The 21436-nt window shown below is 33.5% G+C and overlaps 2 protein-coding genes across 3 annotated transcripts; one reads left to right on the top strand and one right to left on the bottom strand.

Annotated features, from left to right (window-relative positions):
• Positions 1-7269: 7269 nt before the first annotated feature.
• Positions 7270-8824, bottom strand: LOC147279585 (1-aminocyclopropane-1-carboxylate synthase 7-like). The gene is made up of 3 exons (XM_086249505.1): positions 8651-8824; positions 8243-8526; positions 7270-8125 (listed from the first exon to the last, which is right to left on the bottom strand). The coding sequence occupies exons 1-3, from the start codon at positions 8822-8824 to the stop codon at positions 7270-7272; spliced, it is 1314 nt and encodes a 437-aa protein (XP_086105631.1).
• Positions 8825-14768: 5944 nt separating this feature from the next.
• LOC147279584 (Metallopeptidase M24 family protein) lies at positions 14769-19965 on the top strand. 2 transcript variants are annotated; one of them, XM_086250664.1, is made up of 16 exons: positions 14769-14913; positions 15016-15065; positions 15881-15941; positions 16087-16182; positions 16274-16423; positions 16775-16906; positions 17231-17358; positions 17726-17768; positions 17837-17920; positions 18374-18415; positions 18498-18568; positions 18653-18706; positions 18818-18923; positions 19049-19117; positions 19271-19414; positions 19706-19965. In XM_086250664.1, the coding sequence occupies exons 1-16, from the start codon at positions 14776-14778 to the stop codon at positions 19826-19828; spliced, it is 1491 nt and encodes a 496-aa protein (XP_086106790.1). In that variant the 5' UTR covers positions 14769-14775; the 3' UTR covers positions 19829-19965. The 2 variants fall into 2 exon arrangements, with proteins under 2 accessions (XP_086106790.1, XP_086106789.1); XM_086250663.1 differs by having other exon boundaries at positions 18818-18938.
• Positions 19966-21436: the final 1471 nt, after the last annotated feature.

Genomic DNA, 21436 nt, shown 5'->3' with positions numbered 1-21436 from the left:
AAAATTTGGGTTGTTACACTCAGTGAAGACAAAGCTTGGCTGGGTGAGAGGCACAAGAAAAAAAGGAAGGAAAGATAAAAAAGAAAAAAAAAAAAGACCGAAGAGAGAGGCACGGGGAAAAAAAGTAAAAAAAAAAAAAAAAAAAAAAAAAAGAGAAAAAAGGAAGGGGGTTTGGGGCCTTTGGGCAATTGGAAAGAAAAAAAAAGATTTAGAATTTCGTTTAGTCATTTTAAACCTTAAACTCTAATATATTTCTATATAAAAAAATAATTAAAAGTATCCTAAAGGGCCTAAAACCTAATATCCTAAACAATATATAATATATAGGGTTTAATGTATAGATTATAGAGTATAAAGAGTATTAGGGTATATAGAGTATATAAAGTATTAGGGTTTAGATTTTAGTGTATAATTAAATTATACAGTATAAAGAATATACTAATTTTATTTAACAGTATTTGTTCCAGCGCGCATTATATTCACCTTATATCACATGAAACCTACTATATAATTTGGTTTCTTCAATGTTTTTTATCAATTTAGTAGATAATATGTTAAATAAACATATGGTAAAGTTTCATTAAAAATTTTCATATTTTGATAGCAATTTTCGTCGTTTCCATCTAATTTTTGTCGAAATTTAAAAATCTTCGAAATCCGTAATTTAATTCCTTGGCTCCACTATTAGATTAAAATTTGATAGTTCGACAATATAACATGTTATTATTTGATAACAAAATATTGATTTGTCCTATGAATGTTTAAGTACTTATAAATAAGGAAAAATTTTAGCAAAAAGCCTTGACTTTTACCTATTTTCTCAGTTAAAGATGCGACATTCAAAGTGTTCCAATTAAAGACTACTAATTACTTAAGTACCAATCAAGGATTTTTCGTCTATTCCATCGATCATAACCGCTGTTTAAAATTGGTCACGTGACCCGCACGTAACCAATTTGTGGAGGCAAAATCTTAGCAAAAGGCATCGACTTTTATCCCTTGTCTTAGTTGAGGATGCGACATTCAAAGTGTTCCAATTAAGGACTCCTAGTTTACTTAAGTACCAATCAAGGACTTTTGGTCAATTCAATCATAAATGTCGTTTAAAATTGATCACGGGAGGGTCACGTGACCAATTTTTGGGGGCAAAAACATCTTTTCTCTTGAAATAGAATGATAAAAAAAATCATTAATATAATTTTTTTTTAAAATAAAGAAAAAAGAAGGGGTAGGAGACGCAGAACCCTCTCACCCCCACCCCCACCCCTACCCCCACCCACCTCCATTTCCATCTCCAGCCACCGACCAACAACTACCCCATCCACATGCGCCTGTGACTCGCCTCTTCCCCCTGTGCAGTGACCCCCTTCCCAGTGTGACTTCTCTTACTCTCTCGATCTCTCTCTCTCTCTTACGACTTGGCCGACTCTGAAATCGAACTCCACGAGACCTCCAGAAGAACAAGATCCTTGCCGACGCTCTCAAGCTCTACCCGAACCTCGTTAACCTCAACGCCGTCCATTCCATTCCTCAACGTGAGGGTATGAATGAGGAGGGTTCTACATCCTCTCTAGTCTCTCCCAATTTTTTTTAATTCTTTTAATTTTTATATTACTATTGTTCAACAATGATTAAAAAGACGTTTTTTCAATTCCCCTTAAAATTAGTCATGTGACCAATTTTAAACAATGTTTATGACTGAATTGACGGAAAGTTCTTGATTGGTACTTAAGTAAACTATGAGTCCTTAATTGGAACACTTTGAATATTGCATCCTCAACTGAGACAAGAGGTAAAAGTCGATGTCTTTTTCTAAGATTTTGCCCCCACAAATTGGTCATGTGCAGGTCAGTTGACCAATTTTAAACGGCGGTTCTGACGGAATTGACGGAAAGTTCTTGATTGGTACTTAAGTAAATTAGGAGTTCTTAATTCGAATACTTTGATTGTCACATACTCAACTAAGAAATGAGTAAAAGTCGAGGATTTTTGCTAAATTTTTCCCTATAAATTAATAATAATACTTAATGATTCCTTTTAACTGTTTGTACAAACACGTTTTGTGAACCGGGCATATGGAACCATAGCCTGTGATGCTTTGAGAGACATAATCCCAACTTGGGTTGGCCAGTGTTTACTAATGTCTACACAAAAGCATGACCATAATTGTCTTTATCTTAGAAATTTCCTGCAGCTTGTTCAGAAAATGCTTCATCCTTACATAATATATAATTAGTACACAACTATATCTCTTCTGTACTTAATTAATTTGCTATAATTTCTTAATGCGGTTGCTCTGGTTGGTAAACCATGAAATGCGATCCACCAGCGTCCACATTGACATAGACCATTGACTACCAATAATGCATTAATATTCAATAGTTATCAATTTGTCTGCCTTTCTGCACTTCACTATAATGTTCTATATATAATATACTTCTTTTCCCCTCCACTTGCAAATGTTTTTGTTATTTCCTTTATATATTTTATGCATGAATGAATATTCAAAGCAATATGCTTCTACATATATGTGCCAAAAATCACCTTTTTGTGGAAATTTTCTATGTCCCAACCATGTGCCTTCATACCATCCTTCACCAAAAATGCATGTATATATAATAATTATATGGGTGTGTATGATTTTCGTTATTGATGGGATCATGGGATAACTATATATATATATATATATATATAACTAATAATTGCATACATAGATGACTTTATTCCCAAACTATATTATGATCCAAATTGAATATCCATGCACAAAGGCTTAGTTAGAGATAAGATATATTGCTTCCTCAAGATTAATATAATTAATTATAAAATGCATACCACAAATAATGTAGATCTAATACAGTTGTTTCATTGAATATCAAATAAGTTACTGTTGAAGATTGACTATATTAAGTGAAATATTTCTTTTAAGTACTAAAGCTGTTTAGGGTAAAACTTCACATTCATTGTTCTTTTAAATGGTTTAGTTAAGAATAATTAATATCAATACAACTTGCAAAGATGAAAAACGTAGGCTGCGCCTCTAATAAAACGCGTACCATGCACAATTAATTTTTTTCTGGTTTTGAATTCTTAATGTCATCTCTTTTAGAAATTCTGCTATTAATAAATTATTAATTTATTCCATCTTCGACTATTTTGAATTGTCTTGATTATTTTCTCTTTTCTCTCTGTTTGTGTATACTCCAGCTCCTCGCCAACCAGGAAACGACGTCGACGCAGACTAATCAACTGCATACATGGCTGTTTACATTGGAACTCATGCATGAAATATATTGTTCATATACATATATATATATATATATATATTCTAATAAGACCTCGTAAATTGAATTCAAACACGTGCTTGCATATGTACTCCATTCTAATAAGTAACTAAATTATGTCATTTACATAAATATTAACTAATTAAGGACATCACAGTTCTTAAGATGATCAAATATGAATGATTAAAGTCGTATCAATTACTAATTATTAGATTGTTATTTTGTACAACATAATTTCCTCGCATTATACATCAGTTTACAGCTTCAAGTAAATGTTATATATTGATCCTAGCTAGCTAGTTTATAATTATCGAGTTTTTGAGTGCCAACAGATTGAGATCAGTTTGAACTCATTCAAAGAGAAATGGTAGTTAGGAATTAACTTTCTGAAATGCTTAAACACCATTTTCATTAATTAACAACTTTAGTTTAATTTGCTGGCAAATGTTTGAAACTAGATGATCATAAAAGCGATTGAATCTTGATTTACTTAATATGTTTAGCTCACACTAATTATATAAAGGGCTATATATTAAAGTCAAATACTGATCAAACTTAAATTTAATTATAATGTGTCTGGTTTCTAAAAGTAGTAATGAGTCTCTGTCTTGGACGACATAGCCAAACAACTGTATATGTATATGTATATATATATATATACAAATTCGATCAAGTCGGATGAGCAAACGTGCGAACGTGCCACCAAGTGTTTGGTAGCTTCGCGAGAGCTCGGTGAAGATTTTTTAAAACAAGCGAGCGCTGTCCACCTGGTTTTAAGATGGAGGCGTTATGACCTTTGGTATAAAATGACCTTTGTGGAGGCGTTATGTTAGGATTTAGCTAGCTCTGAGATTTCGGAGAGCTAAACCATAACATAAACACCGACAAACCAGGTCCGAGCATTCGATACAAAAAAAATTTGCACTACCAAGCACTAAGCAGTGGTTACTAAACGCTCGGCGCTTGCACGTTTGCACTTGAATGGGCCTCTATATATATATATATATATATATATATCCTAGTGATATGATTACAACATCATGATGCTCCATGGGGTATTCATCTTTCATTAGTTTGTGCTTAAAACATCAACCCTCTGTTTGATAATTGATATGCACAGTGCCGGCTCAAGCATAAGGCGAGCAAGGCCTGTGCCTAGGGCCTCATGTTGAAGGAGGCCTCATATTGAAAGTATTTGACATACTATTAAAAAAAATTAAAATAAAAACTTAAAATATTTATAATTAGCCAATTAGGCCTCATAATTCAGAAAGATACTTTCTACTTTCTTGTTTAACGTTTAGGCGTGAGATTCTTCATTATTTGTCGGTGAGACTTTTGATTTTTTTATTCCCTTAGAGCATGTACAATGAGATGACATAAAAAAAAAACTTGTTAAATTTAGCATTTGCTATGCTATTGCTAAATTTTCCAGAAAATTTAGCAATTGTTATTGAGGAACTCAAGAAAAAAGTATACACACTATTTGAAAAGTATAGGTAAATAAAGAATAAAAAATCAAGTGAAAGAAAATGATTGGTTGAAAAAGTGCTGGGTCCATGATGAGAGAGAGAAGAAATGATATTCACATGAATGAAAAAAGTTGCAGCAAGAGATATGAGGATGGGCAGCTGTCATGGATTGATTGGCCATGTATTTAAATTTTACAATTCCTAAATTTGACTTTAACATGAAAAATACTAAAATATTAATTTGGGTATTAAAATAATAATATTTAAATATATTTAATATTGGGCTCATATTAAAGCTCTCATTAAAATATTTACAATGATATAATTATTAAAATAATTAAATTTATTAAATTTAATTTATAAGGATATATATGAATATATTAAAAATATAAACATACTAACATATAGCTATAGTTTTTGTGTCATTTGAGCAAAAAGTACAAAAGCTATTGCTAAATGCTAAAAGTCATGCTAAATATAGCATATAACATATAGCAAAAAGCCACTGTACATGCTCTTAGGCTTTCCACTAAAAAAAAGTGCTTCATGAATTGTTTTCGATGACATCTCACATCTATTTCATTTGTATATTGTGATCTGCCCATTTTTTTCCTTTCTCTCATTCTTTGTAATATCTCTCGTCTAAAATTAAAAGAAGCAAGCCTAAAGGCTAATTTTTTGAATAATATATTTGAAAGGCTTCTGTGTAATTTCGCCTTAGGTCTCACTTTCCATTGAGCCGCCAGTGCCGGCTCAAGCATAAGGCGAGCAAGGCCTGTGCCTAGGGCCTCATGTTGAAGGAGGCCTCATATTGAAAGTATTTGACATACTATTAAAAAAAATTAAAATAAAAACTTAAAATATTTATAATTAGCCAATTAGGCCTCATAATTCAGAAAGATACTTTCTACTTTCTTGTTTAATGTTTAGGCGTGAGATTCTTCATTATTTGTCAGTGAGACTTTTGAATTTTTTTTATTCCCTTAGAGCATGTACAATGAGATGACATAAAAAAAAAAAACTTGTTAAATTTAGCATTTGCTATGCTATTGCTAAATTTTTCAATATATATAGCAGAAAATTTAGCAATTGTTATTGAGGAACTCAAGAAAAAAGTATACACACTATTTGAAAAGTATAGGTAAATAAAGAATAAAAAATCAAGTGAAAGAAAGTGATTGGTTGAAAAAGTGCTGGGTCCATGATGAGAGAGAGAAGAAATGATATTCACATGAATGAAAAAAGTTGCAGTAAGAGATATGAGGATGGGCAGCTGTCATGGATTGATTGGCCATGTATTTAAATTTTACAATTCCTAAATTTGACTTTAACATGAAAAATACTAAAATATTAATTTGGGTATTAAAATAATAATATTTAAATATATTTAATATTGGGCTCATATTAAAGCTCTCATTAAAATATTTACAATGATATAATTATTAAAATAATTAAATTTATTAAATTTAATTTATAAGGATATATATGAATATATTAAAAATATATTAAAAATATAAACATACTAACATATAGCTATAGTTTTTGTGTCATTTGAGCAAAAAGTACAAAAGCTATTGCTAAATGCTAAAAGTCATGCTAAATATAGCATATAGCATATAGCAAAAAGCCACTGTACATGCTCTTAGGCTTTCCACTAAAAAAAAGTGCTTCATGAATTGTTTTCGGGGACATCTCACATCTATTTCATTTGTATATTGTGATCTGCCCATTTTTTTCCTTTCTCTCATTCTTTGTAATATCTCTCGTCTAAAATTAAAAGAAGCAAACCTAAAGGCTAATTTTTTGAATAATATATTTGAAAGGCTTCTGTGTAATTTCGCCTTAGGTCTCACTTTCCATTGAGCCGCCAGGATATGCATGACCTGATCTTGATCCCTCTTTTCCCCGCATGAAACTCAAATCAACATAAAATATATGTTATCATAACTATATTCCAGGGCTTTAATCAAATTAAGTGTTTACATTTGGTCATTAATTTCTATAGTCAATGCTTATTATATTCTGGGCCTGCCGTGTATATATCAAGTAGTATCATCATATGGTGGACTAATACCAGATCTGGTGTAAAAGCTTGATAAGCATTAATGGTTATATTAAGAAAATGATATCTTAAATAACTAATGTATCCTAATTAAGTCAGAGTCAGACAACGTCAAAATCAGCTTAAAATTTCAATGGTTAGAAGTTGTAGCCTGTAGGCCAACATTAATATGTTGTTTCTCAAATCTTCCAAAGTTGATTGCATGACAAGTCAAAGACGTACAAATTAAACAGTATATAATTATCAATTATATAAATTGTATTTATGTGAAACTTGCTTTTTCAAGCAAGAAAACAAGAATGTGCTTCAATTCAGTCTGACCCCTCTAGTCTCTACAGTATATAATGAGACAAATCCGGCCAATTCTTGAACTGGGTTTTGTCCTCCAAAAAATCAAAAATGGGTAGAACCATGAAAAAGGGGAAGATTAGAGAGAGGAAAATGCGTTTTCTAGCTAGTTCTCTCTCTTTTTTTCCATGAAATTATGTATTCTTTTCAATGCAACTTCAAGGGTCTGCTCACTCATGTTAGCAAAACACACCCTAAACCAGCCTGGTTCAGAGCACTGGCATGAAGAACCAGGAGATATATTGAGCTTCACTTCATGCATCATAGAATTCCAAAGAGTCAGTTCACCTTCTCTTGTTGGTGTGTCCAAGAGTGGACTTAAATTCATCCAGCAAAACAATCCAGCATTGCCTTTCAAGCACTCAATCCCAGCTTTCTTTAAACCTTCAATGATCATCTCATATCTCTTCCTCAGCCTCTCTCTGTTTGTCTTTATGTAATTTTCAGTGAATTCCTTGTTGGATAACATGGAAGCCAAGAGATGTTGTGTTTGAGAAGATATTAAGGTGAAGCTAGACATCCTTCTCGCTGTTGTCACAACCTTGTCATTGTATGAGTATACAGTGCCAACTCTAAAACCAGGAAGGCCAAGATCTTTGGAAAGGCTATAAACAATGTGAACTCTTTCCGAATCCTTATACTGCCGTTCTTCAAGAATCTCCGCAACGCTTACGAATTCCGAGGATGAGAAGGCAGATCCTGAATAGATTTCATCAGAGACAAGATGGATGTTTTTGCGGGTGGCGAAATCAAGAATCTCTCCGAGGACTACCCTTTGGATTGTTGCACCTAAGGGGTTTGATGGGTTTGTGATTAGTACCCCTCTCACTTTCATGTCCTTGGCTTCTGCTTCATTGTATGCAGCTTCTAGAGCTTGAGGAGTAATCTGGAAATTGTTTGAGCTGTCACAATGAATTGGTACAATATTCACACCAGTCCTCCACCTCAAATCTCTATCAAACCTGAAGACCAGAATTGACTTGTGATTAGAACATGCATGAAAATGTAACTAGCTGTTTAGCTAGCTTCCAAATTAAATATATAATTAAGTTTTTGAGTGATGAAGAACTAGTTCTTACCCTGGATAGTATGGGGTTGGGACTAGCAGAGCATCACCAGGATCAGCAAGAATGAAAGTCAATAGCTCATTGGCTGCAGTTGCTCCTGCAGTTAGGACAATCCTGGCAGGGTCAAATTTGGCCCTTCCTCCTCTGATTTGTTCCATGAAACTTGCCATTGCCTTTCTGAAAGACAAAAGGCCATGGTAGTCTTGAAACAAGGCATTCTCTCTAAAGCCTTTTGATCCCAAGTTGGTAGCTCCTGAGTGCTGTTCCAAGTACTCTTCCAACAAATCAAATGAAACCTGTTCAAGAAATCAACAAAAAATATTATTAGTTGACAATTCTATAAAATGAAAAAATCTTCAAATTTTCTTCTTGGTTTCTTTTTCTCTTTGAACCAGTTGATATTGTCTGATGGGCACTTACTTGATTCTCTGCAAGTCCCATCTGTATTACTCCATCTGGGTTGCTTGATTCATTATAAGGGTTTTCATCATATGCTTTCCAGCCTGCAAAGTATGGGGAGTCTTCTCCATGAGTATCAGAAACAGCTATTTTTGATAGCCCAACAACAGAAGGTTTCTCAATCGCTATAGCCATAACTAGCTTTCTTTTAGAAGGACCTTCTTAAAGAAAGCTGTTATGACCAAAAGAGCTGATATGTATGAGAACTGTTTGAATGAAACCTTTGAAGGAGACCCCTTATATATATAGCAAGAAGGGAAGGGTTTGGGGGCTTTTACGTATAACCTCAACTTGCTTGTTCTCTTTTAAAAAAGGAAATTGCTAGATTAAAAAAGGAAAATGGATCCGTCATGCCAATATAAGTGGGGCTCATCTCTATTAGAGAAATAATATATTAGATGGTACAAAGTAATGATCTCCCTAGCATTACCTTTTAAAAAAAATAAGCAAAAGCAAATACAGAGAAAAAATCAGTCATTGATTCTGTAATGTAAGCATGATATATCAAAGCTGATTGCCTTCTACAGAGAGATGTAGTTTTTATGGTACTAATTAATTTCATGTACATGTACCCAACAACTGTTGATTAATTCTGCTATATCTTTATCTTAATCTCCATAAGATATGATTTAAGATATGGCCGGACCAAATATGGTGGTTAGGTTTCTCTCTCTACAAATCCCCATGTACTTCCCCAACCTATGACAAACCAAATCCTTGCAGAGCAAAGTCTCTAAATTCGATGCTGAATTAAACCAAGAATGTTTCAACAAACTAATGTTTGAGGAGATCTAAGAGTGGTTAAGTTGGATGACCTGACAAAGATACCAAGTTAATTACCCAAGATTAAGCTAGGACAAAATTGAAGCTCCGGAAAAGATCGGCTGACCCCACACGTACATATATATGCATGCATTATTCCTAGCAACAGAACTTATAATTTTGAGGATTGTAACAACAATAATAATGCGTTCTCATGGAGTCTAATTGATTAAATTTTATAAGTTTGAATTATTGGTGTAGCCAAAATGCAGTGGTTTCCTTATATGCAAGTATCATGCTGTGCTCATGATATCCAATAGGGTACATGGTATTTTTTAGGCATATTGTATACATGTCAATGAAGCGGCATTTTTCATATACATGAATCCATTTAGTACTATTCACGATTAAAATGCTGATCACACACACCAAAAAGTGAAATACCTTATTACAATGAGAATTGAGTTTGAATGTTCGTCTTAAGATTTTGATCGATCTAACGGTTAATAATCATGAATTTTCATAATTGATCTATAAATTTCCTATAGAAAAAGGAAAGAAATAAGGTGATAAAACACTCAAGATTGAGAAAAGAAAGCAATGAGATAAGGGGAATAAGTACTTTTTGGGGGGGTGGAGATGGTGAAATATCCATGTGCAAGAACCCAACACAGCTAGCATGAGATTTGCAATTAATACATTGAATCCCTCCTAATGCATGATAAAACAGCGAACGTGAAAGGAGTGATCATATGACGACTACATGGCGACTTCAGCCTGCAAGGCAGCGACAAGTATCAACCAAAACGTCTTACATCAGATATGCAACTTCAATTTTATATAATGTATATACATGTATATGTTCTATACATAAATCATCATATTATAAAATATTTAATGAGATTGCAGTGATCATGGCCGGGCAAGTCAATTACAGTACTAGCACTATGATCTATTCTCAGTGGAATGCGTTTTTCATCTCATACCCAACTAGCCAATGGTTTTGGGAAGCATGTAGTTGAATGTAATAATTAAACAAAAAAAAAAAAAAGACCCCTCATGGTCCTCCATCCAGAAATATTATTACATCCCAACAAAAAAGGAGGGGGTTGAGGTGGTTTGTCTTTTACCAATTATTAAATTACTTATGAAAGAAAAAAAAAACAATAATAAAAAAGCAAAGCTAGTGAGTAGTGTTAATTTGATATATATTATTAACCTGTTTAAATTTTTTATATGCAATAACTTATCTGTAACAGGTGTATACATCTTTACTCTTACAACTAATTACTGACATATAAAAAAATATATTAAAAAATAGATATATACAACCATTACATATAAGTTTTTCTCCTTATTAATTAATAAGCAGTTATCTATCGGTACGTATAAGCCATTGCTAAGAAAGTCATGTGTACTTCACAGTGTTCACATTCCTAAGTGGGTTCCAACAGAGGATTAATAGGAAACATGCCATGGAGTGGAAGCATACCAGAAATTAGGACTGACACTTATGACAGGGACAGAGACCAATCAATTGGCTTTATACATGGGGATTGCTCACAACTGTGCATACAGTCTGCACTTTTCTAGATGGCCTTTACTCGCTAGCTAGCTAGCTGCTACCTCTAATTAATTTAATAATCAATTTATTTAAGTTGTGGGGATTAACCATTTTACTTACTTGGGATTTCTTAATCGTTTAGCAGTACTATGTCAACACCTTCTCAGTAAAAGGGCAAAGGGCCAAAGTTTATGTCATTTTGTGTTGCTCATGAGGACTACAACTGAAAGATATGTGTATATATATGTTTGTTTTAACTTTTAGTTTTGTCTTAATAGTTTGCCTAGCTGCATTTGCCAATTAATTGGTTGCTATCTGCAGCCAAAAAAGACTTCACATGGTAAGAGTCGGGGCACTATATGTTTGAAAATGCTAGCTAGGCCCTGTAATCGTGTATTAGGAAATCTATTTGCATTGACATTGCTCCGAATGTCATTAATCAAGGCATATATAACATTAAGTTGATATTCTTTATTTTTCAGTCTCCTTTCTCTGTTAACCCATTTGTAGTTAAAGCATATTATTGTCTCTTGGACATATAATGGAAGGAACAAACGATATCCCATATTCCAAAATCTCATTTTATTCCAAAATGGACGTGTTTCTGTATTATGTGGTAAACAGGGGTTCATATTCTTCTTTTATTTATTTATAAAAATACAATGAAAAAATTATTATATGTGATTATAACACCACGTAGCATGATGATGGATGTTACTAATTCATTTATATTATATTTAATACGTGTACGATTTTAAAGGTATTTTTAAGATTTAAGATTTTAGAAATTAATAATTATATACATGTTAAGTAAATTGTAATAAAAGACAAAATAATAGAGTTTGGCATGTTTGTAAGTTGTAAACAAATCGAAGTTCAAAATCTTCACGGAAGATATAATAAACGACAATGTGCCACTTGAGATTCTTTATTATAATTATGCTAAGATCATGTCGATCGAAGAGAGAGAACCATAGAATATTGGGTAGGTGAAATCAATACTGACTCTGCGGTCTCAGCCTCTATTAGGTTTAAATAATTGCTGTTGAATTGGTTTATGACTATATGGTACTTTGTAATTTATAAGATTAAATTTTAATGGTAGGTGATAGTGAAGCACATGCAACCAAATTGGCCGGGTTGCGTGAATTGTCCACTTTTAGATCATATTAGGAATTTAGGATTATAATATTTAATTCAAAACTAATTAATTATTTTTGGAAGTGGGCATTTATAAGGTGATTCTCACATCAACATTAGGGTCATCAGTATTTGATCTCCGAATGGATTTTATATGGCTAAGAATCCTTTTTGCCAATCCTATAAAGAAATTTTGTTTGGACGAGATCTAATAGGAGAATTCGAAATCCTATTCAAAAATATTTTACACATGAAAAACTTCTTATACAAATGTAACATAAAAAATTTTCACATAAGATTCCTTCCTAACCTAGTTTGCATGCGATAATTCTCCCATATCTACATACTCCAACATATATGTATACATGCTTAAGTTGAGTACATGCTTAAGTTGAGTGGTTAGAATAATTAATGAATGATTCCTTGCGTGTTTGTACGAACACGTTTTGTGAACCCCATATGCAGCATATTGGAGACATGACCTTTGAGGCATTGAGAGACATAATATCCCAAGTTGGGCATGCATGTCTATGCAAAAACATGCCAATATATAGGCCATATGTCCTTGTCTTCACCTTCAATTAGAAATTTAATTTCCCGCAGGTTCTGCTTCTGCATATGATATATGCTCTCAGCCTTACATTTGGATTTAGTACGTACACAAATATATGTTTCTCTATGTTGCCAACTTGCCATATAATATATATTAATTTTCTTTAATCCAAAATATATATATATTTTCTTAATTAATTCATTGATGTTGTTGCTCTAGCTACTTGTAAAGCATGAAATGCGATCCACCAGCGTCCACATAGACCATTTGACTACTAATAATGCGTTAATATTCATAATCAATTTGTATCCCATTTCTGCACTTTATTAATGTTCTATATATAATCTCTCTTTTTTTCTCTCTTTTTCTTTCCCTCCACTTGCAATTGTTTATGTTAATTCTTTTAATTGAATATATTGAAAGTAATTTTTCTACATATGTGCCAAAAATCACCTTTTTGTGGAGAATTTTCTGCCTCCCAACCATGTGCCTTCCTCCATATACATATATATATATATATATTTTTTTTTTCTAAAAATGCATGTAGGTGGTGTATGAATACTTTCATTATTGATGAAATATTAACTATATATATAAGTCTATAGCTAATAATTGCATGGTTGAATTACGTTTCTTGCACTCCCTAACTTGTGATCCAAGAACATCCACGCCATGCACACAGACTTAGATATAAGATTTGCTTTATCAACATTATCAATTATAAGACGCGCGCACCCACCATGATTTCTCTGCTTTTAAATTCTTAATTAATATCATCTCTCTTACAACTTCTATAAATTTAATTATTACATTCTTTTGACAATATATATTATATATATACACACACTATTACACATATTAGAAACATCTGTTTTATAAATAAATATTGACATGTTATGTTTCCTATTGTCTATCTAAAATAGCAATCTAGGAAAAATTTATTCTAATGCATGACCCATATTAATAGTCTATTTCATAACATATATATTGGCAATGGTTAGTTTGACAATATGCACATATATATAGTCCACCTCTTGCCAACTCTTTGCCAATCAAGCAACCACGCAGGATCGATCAGCTGCATATCACAATCATCTCATACATGGCTTAACATTGGAACTCATGAAATTGTTCATATTCTAGTAAGGCCTCGTAAATTGAATTCAATTAACACATGTGTGCGCATGCATATACCTAATGTCTAATGGCTTTTCAGCCTTTCCACTAAGTACAATCTTTTTTCTTTTGTCCAATGCTATCTACTTTCTTCAATCTACATTCTCCAGTGACCTTCTCTTTTACTATTCTCATTTCGTAGTATATTTTCATGATCAAACCGTTCATTTTTTAGATCATTTTTTGAAGATCATCTATGCCAAAAAATCAATTAAACAGGAAATGGTTGGGTCATGTAATCGTTATCAAATAAACAAACGGTGAATCAAACTATTACAAAAACCGTCTGTTTATTTTATCATACTTTCATAACCAAACGATTTTCGATTTGATTGATTTTTTACATAAATGATCTTTATAGAATGATCTCTATAGTTTAACTTATTATACATGCTCCATCAAAATGTAATTAATGTTTTCAAACTATGAACAATGTGCAATAAGAGAGAGATAAAAAGAGAAAAGAGAGAGAGAGGAATAGTGTATGAGTCATCGGTCGGGGTTAAGGGAGGGATGCACGAGTTGGTCAATGTGAGGGGAGTTGTCGGGTGGCTCATGGCTGGGGGACGACCGGAGAAGCAAAGCACCCTCTTGATCTTTTATTTTTTCTTTTTCTCCAATTTTTCACTTTGTAATTTATAGTTTTTTTAGAAATATTTTATTGTTTCTTTACAACTTGGGTGTCCAAAACCACTATCGATTGTCCATAAATTTCCTCTTACAAAATCTGTCTCCAAGGCCCACTTCTATAGTCTTATGCCCGGCCTAAACTTTTCAAAAAGTTAGCTAGTTTATCTGGACCTGAGTCCAAGCCCAAACGTTCGGACTTCTGCCCATTTTATATCCGTATAAGAGTGTCTGTAAGTTTGTAATTGGCCGAAAGAAGAAGAAATGGCTTCACCATCGTCTCTCACTCCTCCTACAGTCCCAATGGAGCTCCACGTCAAAAACCGCGAAAAGCTCTTCAACTCTCTTCGCCACCAGCTCTCTCAGTCTTCTCGTTCCCTCCATGGTTTCGTCTTCCTCCAAGTAATCGATCCCTCTTATTCTTCTCCTTCATTTTGACTATTTCATTTTCATACAAAACAAATTTGATTTTCGCTTTCATCAACTGCTTGTTGTTTCTTTTAGGGAGGTGAGGAGCAAACTCGATATGACACTGATCACATCGAGCTCTTCAGGTACCTAGTTGAAATAATTATTAACAAATTACATTTAAATCAATAAAATATTTCAATATTACATAATGGTCAATGGAAGGGTCCGACTCTGCTTCTTAGAAGCGCTTATAATCAGTAGTACTTTTGCTAGAAGCGCTTTTCAAAACACCACTTAAAAGCGCTTTTATAACCCAGAATCACTTTTATTTATTTATGCCAAACGCAACCAAAAGGACTTTTACTAATCTGAAAGCTCTTTTACCAATTCTAAAAGTAGTGCCAAACGAGTCCTAAATTTTTTATTTTTTTTTCTATAAAGGTCAATGAGTTTTGAAATTATATCTCATTTTAGTCACTAAACTCAATCCACTTGATGATATCATGTATTTTAGTATATTGAAAAATATCAATTTATAGAAATGGGGTGCAGGTATATAAATGAGGTTTATGGTTTAAAATTAGGGTTATGGAGATTATGACTTAGAGTTTAGGTCTCGGGGTCCCGAGAGCTAAACCCTAAATCATTTTGCTGCATAGCAGTCAAATACAAACTTAATACAAATCTAAATTTGAATAGTAATGCATGTTTATTAATCTATTATAATTTATCTTTTTTCATTTTGGTCAATAGTGACTAAAATGAAATTATGAAAAGTTTTATTGATTTATTTGTAATTAGCCCAATAATATTTTATTAATTATATTCCTAATTATGATCAATAATTCAATAATCAATTTAATTTCCGTTTTTCCCGTTGAAATATTGTTTGATTCTATGAAATACTAGTATATCAAAATGATCATTGGCTTTAGGTAATGTTTAATTCTGTTTATAGACAGGAGAGTTACTTCGCTTACTTGTTTGGAGTAAGAGAGCCTGGTTTCTATGGAGCTATAGTAAGTACATGTATTTGTGACATTTGGGTTGTTCTTGAATGTGAAATTATTTTTTCCGGCTTATCAATTTTAGAAGTTTTAGCTATTATGGGTTTCACCTAAAAATTGTTCTTCTTGTAATGTTTATGTAACTTTTCTCCTCAAGGACATTGCAACTGGGAAATCTATTCTCTTTGCTCCTAGGTTACCTGCCGATTATGCTGTTTGGTTGGGGGAGATAAAGCCTCCATCTTACTTCAAGGTGATTGACGGTTTAATAGATTTCTGTGTCAGCATAAAATGCAGTCGGTACTTGGTACTCATTAGCTCACGTTTATACTATTCATTTGCAGGAAAGATATATGGTTAGCGTGGTATACTATACTGATGAGATTACAAAAGTTTTACATGATGCATATCAGGGAGTTGGTAAACCTTTATTGTTTCTCATGCACGGGCTCAACACAGATAGCGGAGAATTTGCAAAACCAGCAGAGTTTAAGGTTAATACATTTCATACTCCCTTTATGTCTCAAATCAGTTATTCATACCTTCAGGATATGAATTTCAGTGCCAGGTATTGGTTCAGGTGGTTAAGGCTGGGTTTGGGGAATGTCAGGTATTAGGTTGAATAAATAAATAAATAGTAATAACTCACTGCATTCGCTGTTTTAGACACATTTTTCTGTAGTGCTTTACCGATACTGCAGTAGCAATATGTATATCTTTCACTCAACAGTTTAGGTGATATCATAAGACTTAGTGACATGCTTCCTTGGTTTTGATACATAAATATGCTTCATGTTCTTTAATTGGAACATTATATTGAATATATCTTCTTAATCTTTGTATAGGGGATTGATGAGTTTGTCACGGATTTGAATACCTTACATCCGATTTTGACTGAATGCCGTGTTCTAAAATCAGATATGGAGCTTGCTCTTATCCAGTTTGCCAATGATATAAGCTCTGAAGCTCATATCGAGGTAACCATTCGTGAAAATGTTTCATTGCCCAAATGTTATACTCATCATATACATGTTGCAATAAATAAATTTAACATATATTTCAGCACATTATTCTCAATAATTTATTTGTGAGACATGCATTTGTGCATGTTTGTACTTAAATAAGTGCAAGGAACAGCTCAGTGAAGGGATCAGTTATCTCACTGTTGCATGAACTTTGTGTATTTTGAAATCTTGATTTTGGGCATATAGCTTTAGAAATATTTCAGAACCTGAGTACCTTTTCTTTAGTCATGAGACTCATGATCTAATGGATTTATAACTATTTTTCTTTCTGACCAGGTCATGAGAAAAGTTAGGGTTGGCATGCACGAGTATCAGCTGGAAAGCATGTTTCTTCACCATACCTACATGTATGGTGGCTGTAGACATTGCTCATACACATGTATCTGTGCTACTGGTGATAATAGGCAAGTTTTTCTTTATTAAAATTAACATTTTTTGATTCTGCAATGCAGTTTGAATGATCTGTTAATATAGTTTACCATCTCTATTTCCTCTATGGTTTTTCTTTTGTATCATGCTCTAATACAACTCTTCTCAAAAAAGCATTAATCTCAACTAGGGTGAAATCGAGCCTTCTCGGCTGTCATCTGTTTGTAATTTGAAAAAGGATCATTAGACTTTGCATTCTGGGGGGATGGAGGGGAGTTCTAAGTGTTAGTTCTGGTGTTAACATATCATTTTGATTTCATTATGGGTATATATCTATTGATATTGACATTAATCTCAACTGTAAAAATGTTAGCTAAAAGTTCTATTGTTTTGAAAATACAGTGCTGTTCTCCATTATGGGCATGCGGCAGCTCCAAATGACAGGGTATGGTAGACTTCGCCACTGAAGCACTTTGTCATGTTATCAAAATCTTCATAACATCTTTTGTACAGACCTTGGAAGATGGAGATTTGGCATTGCTTGATATGGGAGCTGAATACCATTTTTATGGGTCTGACATAACTTGTTCCTTCCCTGTGAGTATATGTATTTATGTCTGCAATTGTTGTTTTAGCTTGCTAGTCTGCTTTTAGATATCACCAGTTGTTAGTGGGCCTAGACTTTTCAAGTTATCTAGTTAATTCAATTTTAGCTAAGTAGCCACCAGAGTTGTTGATTATAAAATGCGGCCTTATCTATTCTTCATTTTACATAGATCCTTGATGGTGCTCTTAAATTGGACTGCATGAAATCGTTTTAATAATTTTATCATGATTATCATTATTCTTCCTTTATTCAATTGTACGAGTTATTATATGGTCCTTTTATGTAAATGGACTAATATGAAAGCTTTTGAAGGTTTTGAAATTAATTATTAGAAATTTTTGGTTGGGAAAATTTCTGGAATTAGGGTTTCTGATTTGGGAGTTTGTAGAGAAGAATTGATTTTCTCCACAGTTTTCTCAGAATTCTTTCAACTTTATCTGCAGGTGAATGGAAAGTTTACCTCTGACCAAGCACTTATCTATAATGTAAGTGCATTAATATTAATGAATTTGATTATATCTTTAATTTTTCTTCTTGTTCTTTTGTTCCTGACTATCTTGATTGCAGGCTGTCCTTGAAGCTCACAATGCTGTCATATCTACAATGAAGCCTGGAGTAAGCTGGCTTGATATGCATAGGTATGACTAGATTGTACTAAAACTTTTTAGATTTTTTCTAATATCATGCACATTCTGATTCTCTTTGCCTCCTTATAATTGCAGACTTGCAGAAAAAGTTATTCTTGAATCATTGAAGGCAGGGGGCATCTTAGTTGGGTAACAATCATCATTTATCAATTATGTATTCTATTATACCAATTACTTGTAAGTTGTTACTAGTTTCGAAAGGATAAATTTACTTAAGCTGCTCATTGTTCTTGTTTCTAGCAATGTAGACGATATGATGGTTGAACGACTGGGTGCTGTTTTCATGCCTCACGGTCTTGGCCATTTTCTTGGTATTGACACTCATGATCCTGGCGGCTACTCAAAGGTTTTTATCAATAAGTTATCTGCTAGTCTTTTCTGGTTTATTTTTGGAAAATTTCAGAATGCTGCATTTAAATAATATTTGGCATTTCTCCTTGATGGAAGTTGGAACAATTACATAATTTTCAGGGAATGGAGAGGCCAAAAGAACCTGGATTGAAGTCTTTACGTACAATAAGAGAACTCCAAGAGGGAATGGTTAGCAATGAATTTTTGTGTGTTTGCTTTTTTTCCTCCCTTAATTACAGATCAAATCATTTCACTGAATCTTCTAAATCTTTATTATTCTGAACCCTGTTTAAAGCAAATTCTATTGCATTTGATGCTATGTCTCGGGGGCTTATTTTGTAGGTGATAACTGTAGAGCCTGGATGCTACTTCATTGATGCATTGTTGATTCCAGCCATGGGAAGTTCAAAGACTACTAAGTTCTTCAATCATGAAGCAGTTAGTAGATTTAAAGGTTTTGGCGGAGTTCGAATTGAAAGTGACTTGGTACCCCCCTTCTGTGAATCTCTATGATGCCTTTTACTGCTTTCACCCATGTTCCTTTTCCCCTTAGTCATACTAATATTTTGTTTTGAACTTGAATTTAGTTGTTCCTATTTGTGCCTTTGTTATTCTTGATTTGACTTCACCATGAATTTTTCTTTAACACTTAACCACATCATTGAAACTGCACAGGCTGCTGTACTCCCTTCCTCTGGCTTACTTTTGTGATTTCATGTGTATCTTATTTTATTTGTACTGACGCTGTGTGTTTGCATATTATTCTGGTTTTTGTAGCATGTCACGGCTAACGGTTGCAAGAGCATGACAAAGGTTCCTCGGGAGATATGGGAGATCGAAGCAGTAATGGCAGGGGCACCATGGCCACTTGATAAGGGAAGGGACACCATGGCCACTTGATAAAGCCTCCATGTCTTCAGAAAATGGACAGAAATATTGTAATAAGTGATTTTGATGTACTAGAAAGTGGAATAAAATAAAACATCTGCTGTGAAAATACTGTTATAAACTCAGAACCAAATACTCTGTTTCTTGAACTCTCTCTCTCTCTCTCTTTTCTCTCATATATTCTCTCTTTAATTCTAAAAACAAATTAAAGGATATAAAATTCTCAGACTATTGCACACATTTTTTTCCTAGAATTTTAAGCGCTGGAATTGTTATTCAATAGGGTACATACTTGATACTTCATATTCTTATTTTTTTTCTTTTTATCAAAGCTTCATATTTCTTATTTTACGTGGTCATGTTAGTGTTACTCTATCTGTATGTATTCTGTACCAAGTAACAATCCCAATCATAAAAAAGAATTCTATTCCTATAATATGTAATAAAAAAAAACTCTCAACTATTATGTTAAGGTGATTCTTATGAAAAAATCTACAATACAATTGTTTTTTATTCTTAAATGTTGATGGTTTCACTTTTTTCCTATTAGGGTATAGATTTTCTACTCTTAAATTTGTTTGCATCACATATAGGGGTGGAATTTTTGACCGAGAAACAAAAAAAATGAATAATGCCACCAATCTGAACTGATCGGTTTGGTTATTTTCTGGCCTTGTCAGTTTTGATAGGCGGAAAGGATTGAACCGCCACCATCGGTGGTCAGAAGCGGCATGGAAAACCCCCGGCAAAACACCAAAATACCGAACCGCCCCACCAAATACCATCGACCGACACCGAATCTTTGGTAATCGACCCATGTCGATTCTGAGTCGGTTTGCAGCTGTGCCTTCCTCCCCCCTACAGTTCGGTCGTCGATTTCGTAGAATTGATTCGGTAACCGAACCGATTCCACCCCTAATCACATAGGGTTTCTCCAATGTAGATGTTCTCGAAAAATTATTGATGTAATATTCTTTTGTGCTTGGATTAAGGAGTAAAATTTCGTTTTTTAGGGGTATGAAAATTTTAACATCAAACCAAACACTTTTCGTTCGAATTTCATCTAAAATTTTGGCGAAACTTTCAGCTCGAGTTAAGGAGGCGAAGACCAGAGGGAGAGAGGGGAGGAAAAGGCAAGCCAGCCTTGTCTCCAACCGTCTCTGGAGGGCGGTAGATTGAAGAGAGAGTTAGAAATGTGATCTGGGAGGGAGGAGAGAGAAAAGATCAGGGAGAGAGAGGAGGAAGAGTAGGAGATCTGGGAAGGAGGAAAAGATCGAAAAGGGAGAGGAAGGAGAGAGAAAGAGAAGAGATATGTTACAAACTTATAGTGGGACTGAGATAGAGAAAGAGAGTGAGAAGTGAGAGGGAAGACTAGAAGAGAGAGTCATGGGGGAAAAAAAAGGAAAGAAATAAAGAAATAAAGAAAGAAAGGAAAAGAAAAGAATAAGAAAAAGACAAAAAAAAAAAAAAGGGTTTAGGGTTGATTGAGGTTTGGGGCCTTTGGGCAATTGAAAAGAAAAAAAAATTTGGGGTTTCGTTTGGAGTTTGGTTTGGCCATTTTGGGGTTTCGTTTAGTTGTTTTTAAACCTTAAACCAGTAAACCCTAATACATTTCTATAT

The sequence above is a fragment of the Dryas octopetala genome, chromosome 7 (genome assembly GCF_963921425.1).
Source record: "Dryas octopetala chromosome 7, drDryOcto1.1, whole genome shotgun sequence".
NCBI lineage: Eukaryota > Viridiplantae > Streptophyta > Magnoliopsida > Rosales > Rosaceae > Dryas > Dryas octopetala.
Note: the sequence above shows the minus strand (reverse complement) of the source record. Positions and strands in the feature narration are given on the sequence as shown.

Excerpts from the sequence above, each read along its gene's own strand:
- LOC147279585 (XM_086249505.1), bottom strand. The coding sequence starts at position 8,824 with ATGGCTATAGCGATTGAGAAACCTTCTGTTGTTGGGCTATCAAAAATA. Across the intron at positions 8,527-8,650 it reads TGGGACTTGCAGAGAATCAA|GTTTCATTTGATTTGTTGGA; the intron begins GTAAGTGCCCAT and ends TTTCTTGAACAG. Across the intron at positions 8,126-8,242 it reads CCAACCCCATACTATCCAGG|GTTTGATAGAGATTTGAGGT; the intron begins GTAAGAACTAGT and ends TCTGGTCTTCAG.
- LOC147279584 (XM_086250663.1), top strand. The coding sequence starts at position 14,776 with ATGGCTTCACCATCGTCTCTCACTCCTCCTACAGTCCCAATGGAGCTC. Across the intron at positions 14,914-15,015 it reads ATGGTTTCGTCTTCCTCCAA|GGAGGTGAGGAGCAAACTCG; the intron begins GTAATCGATCCC and ends TGTTTCTTTTAG. Across the intron at positions 19,118-19,270 it reads GAGAACTCCAAGAGGGAATG|GTGATAACTGTAGAGCCTGG; the intron begins GTTAGCAATGAA and ends CTTATTTTGTAG.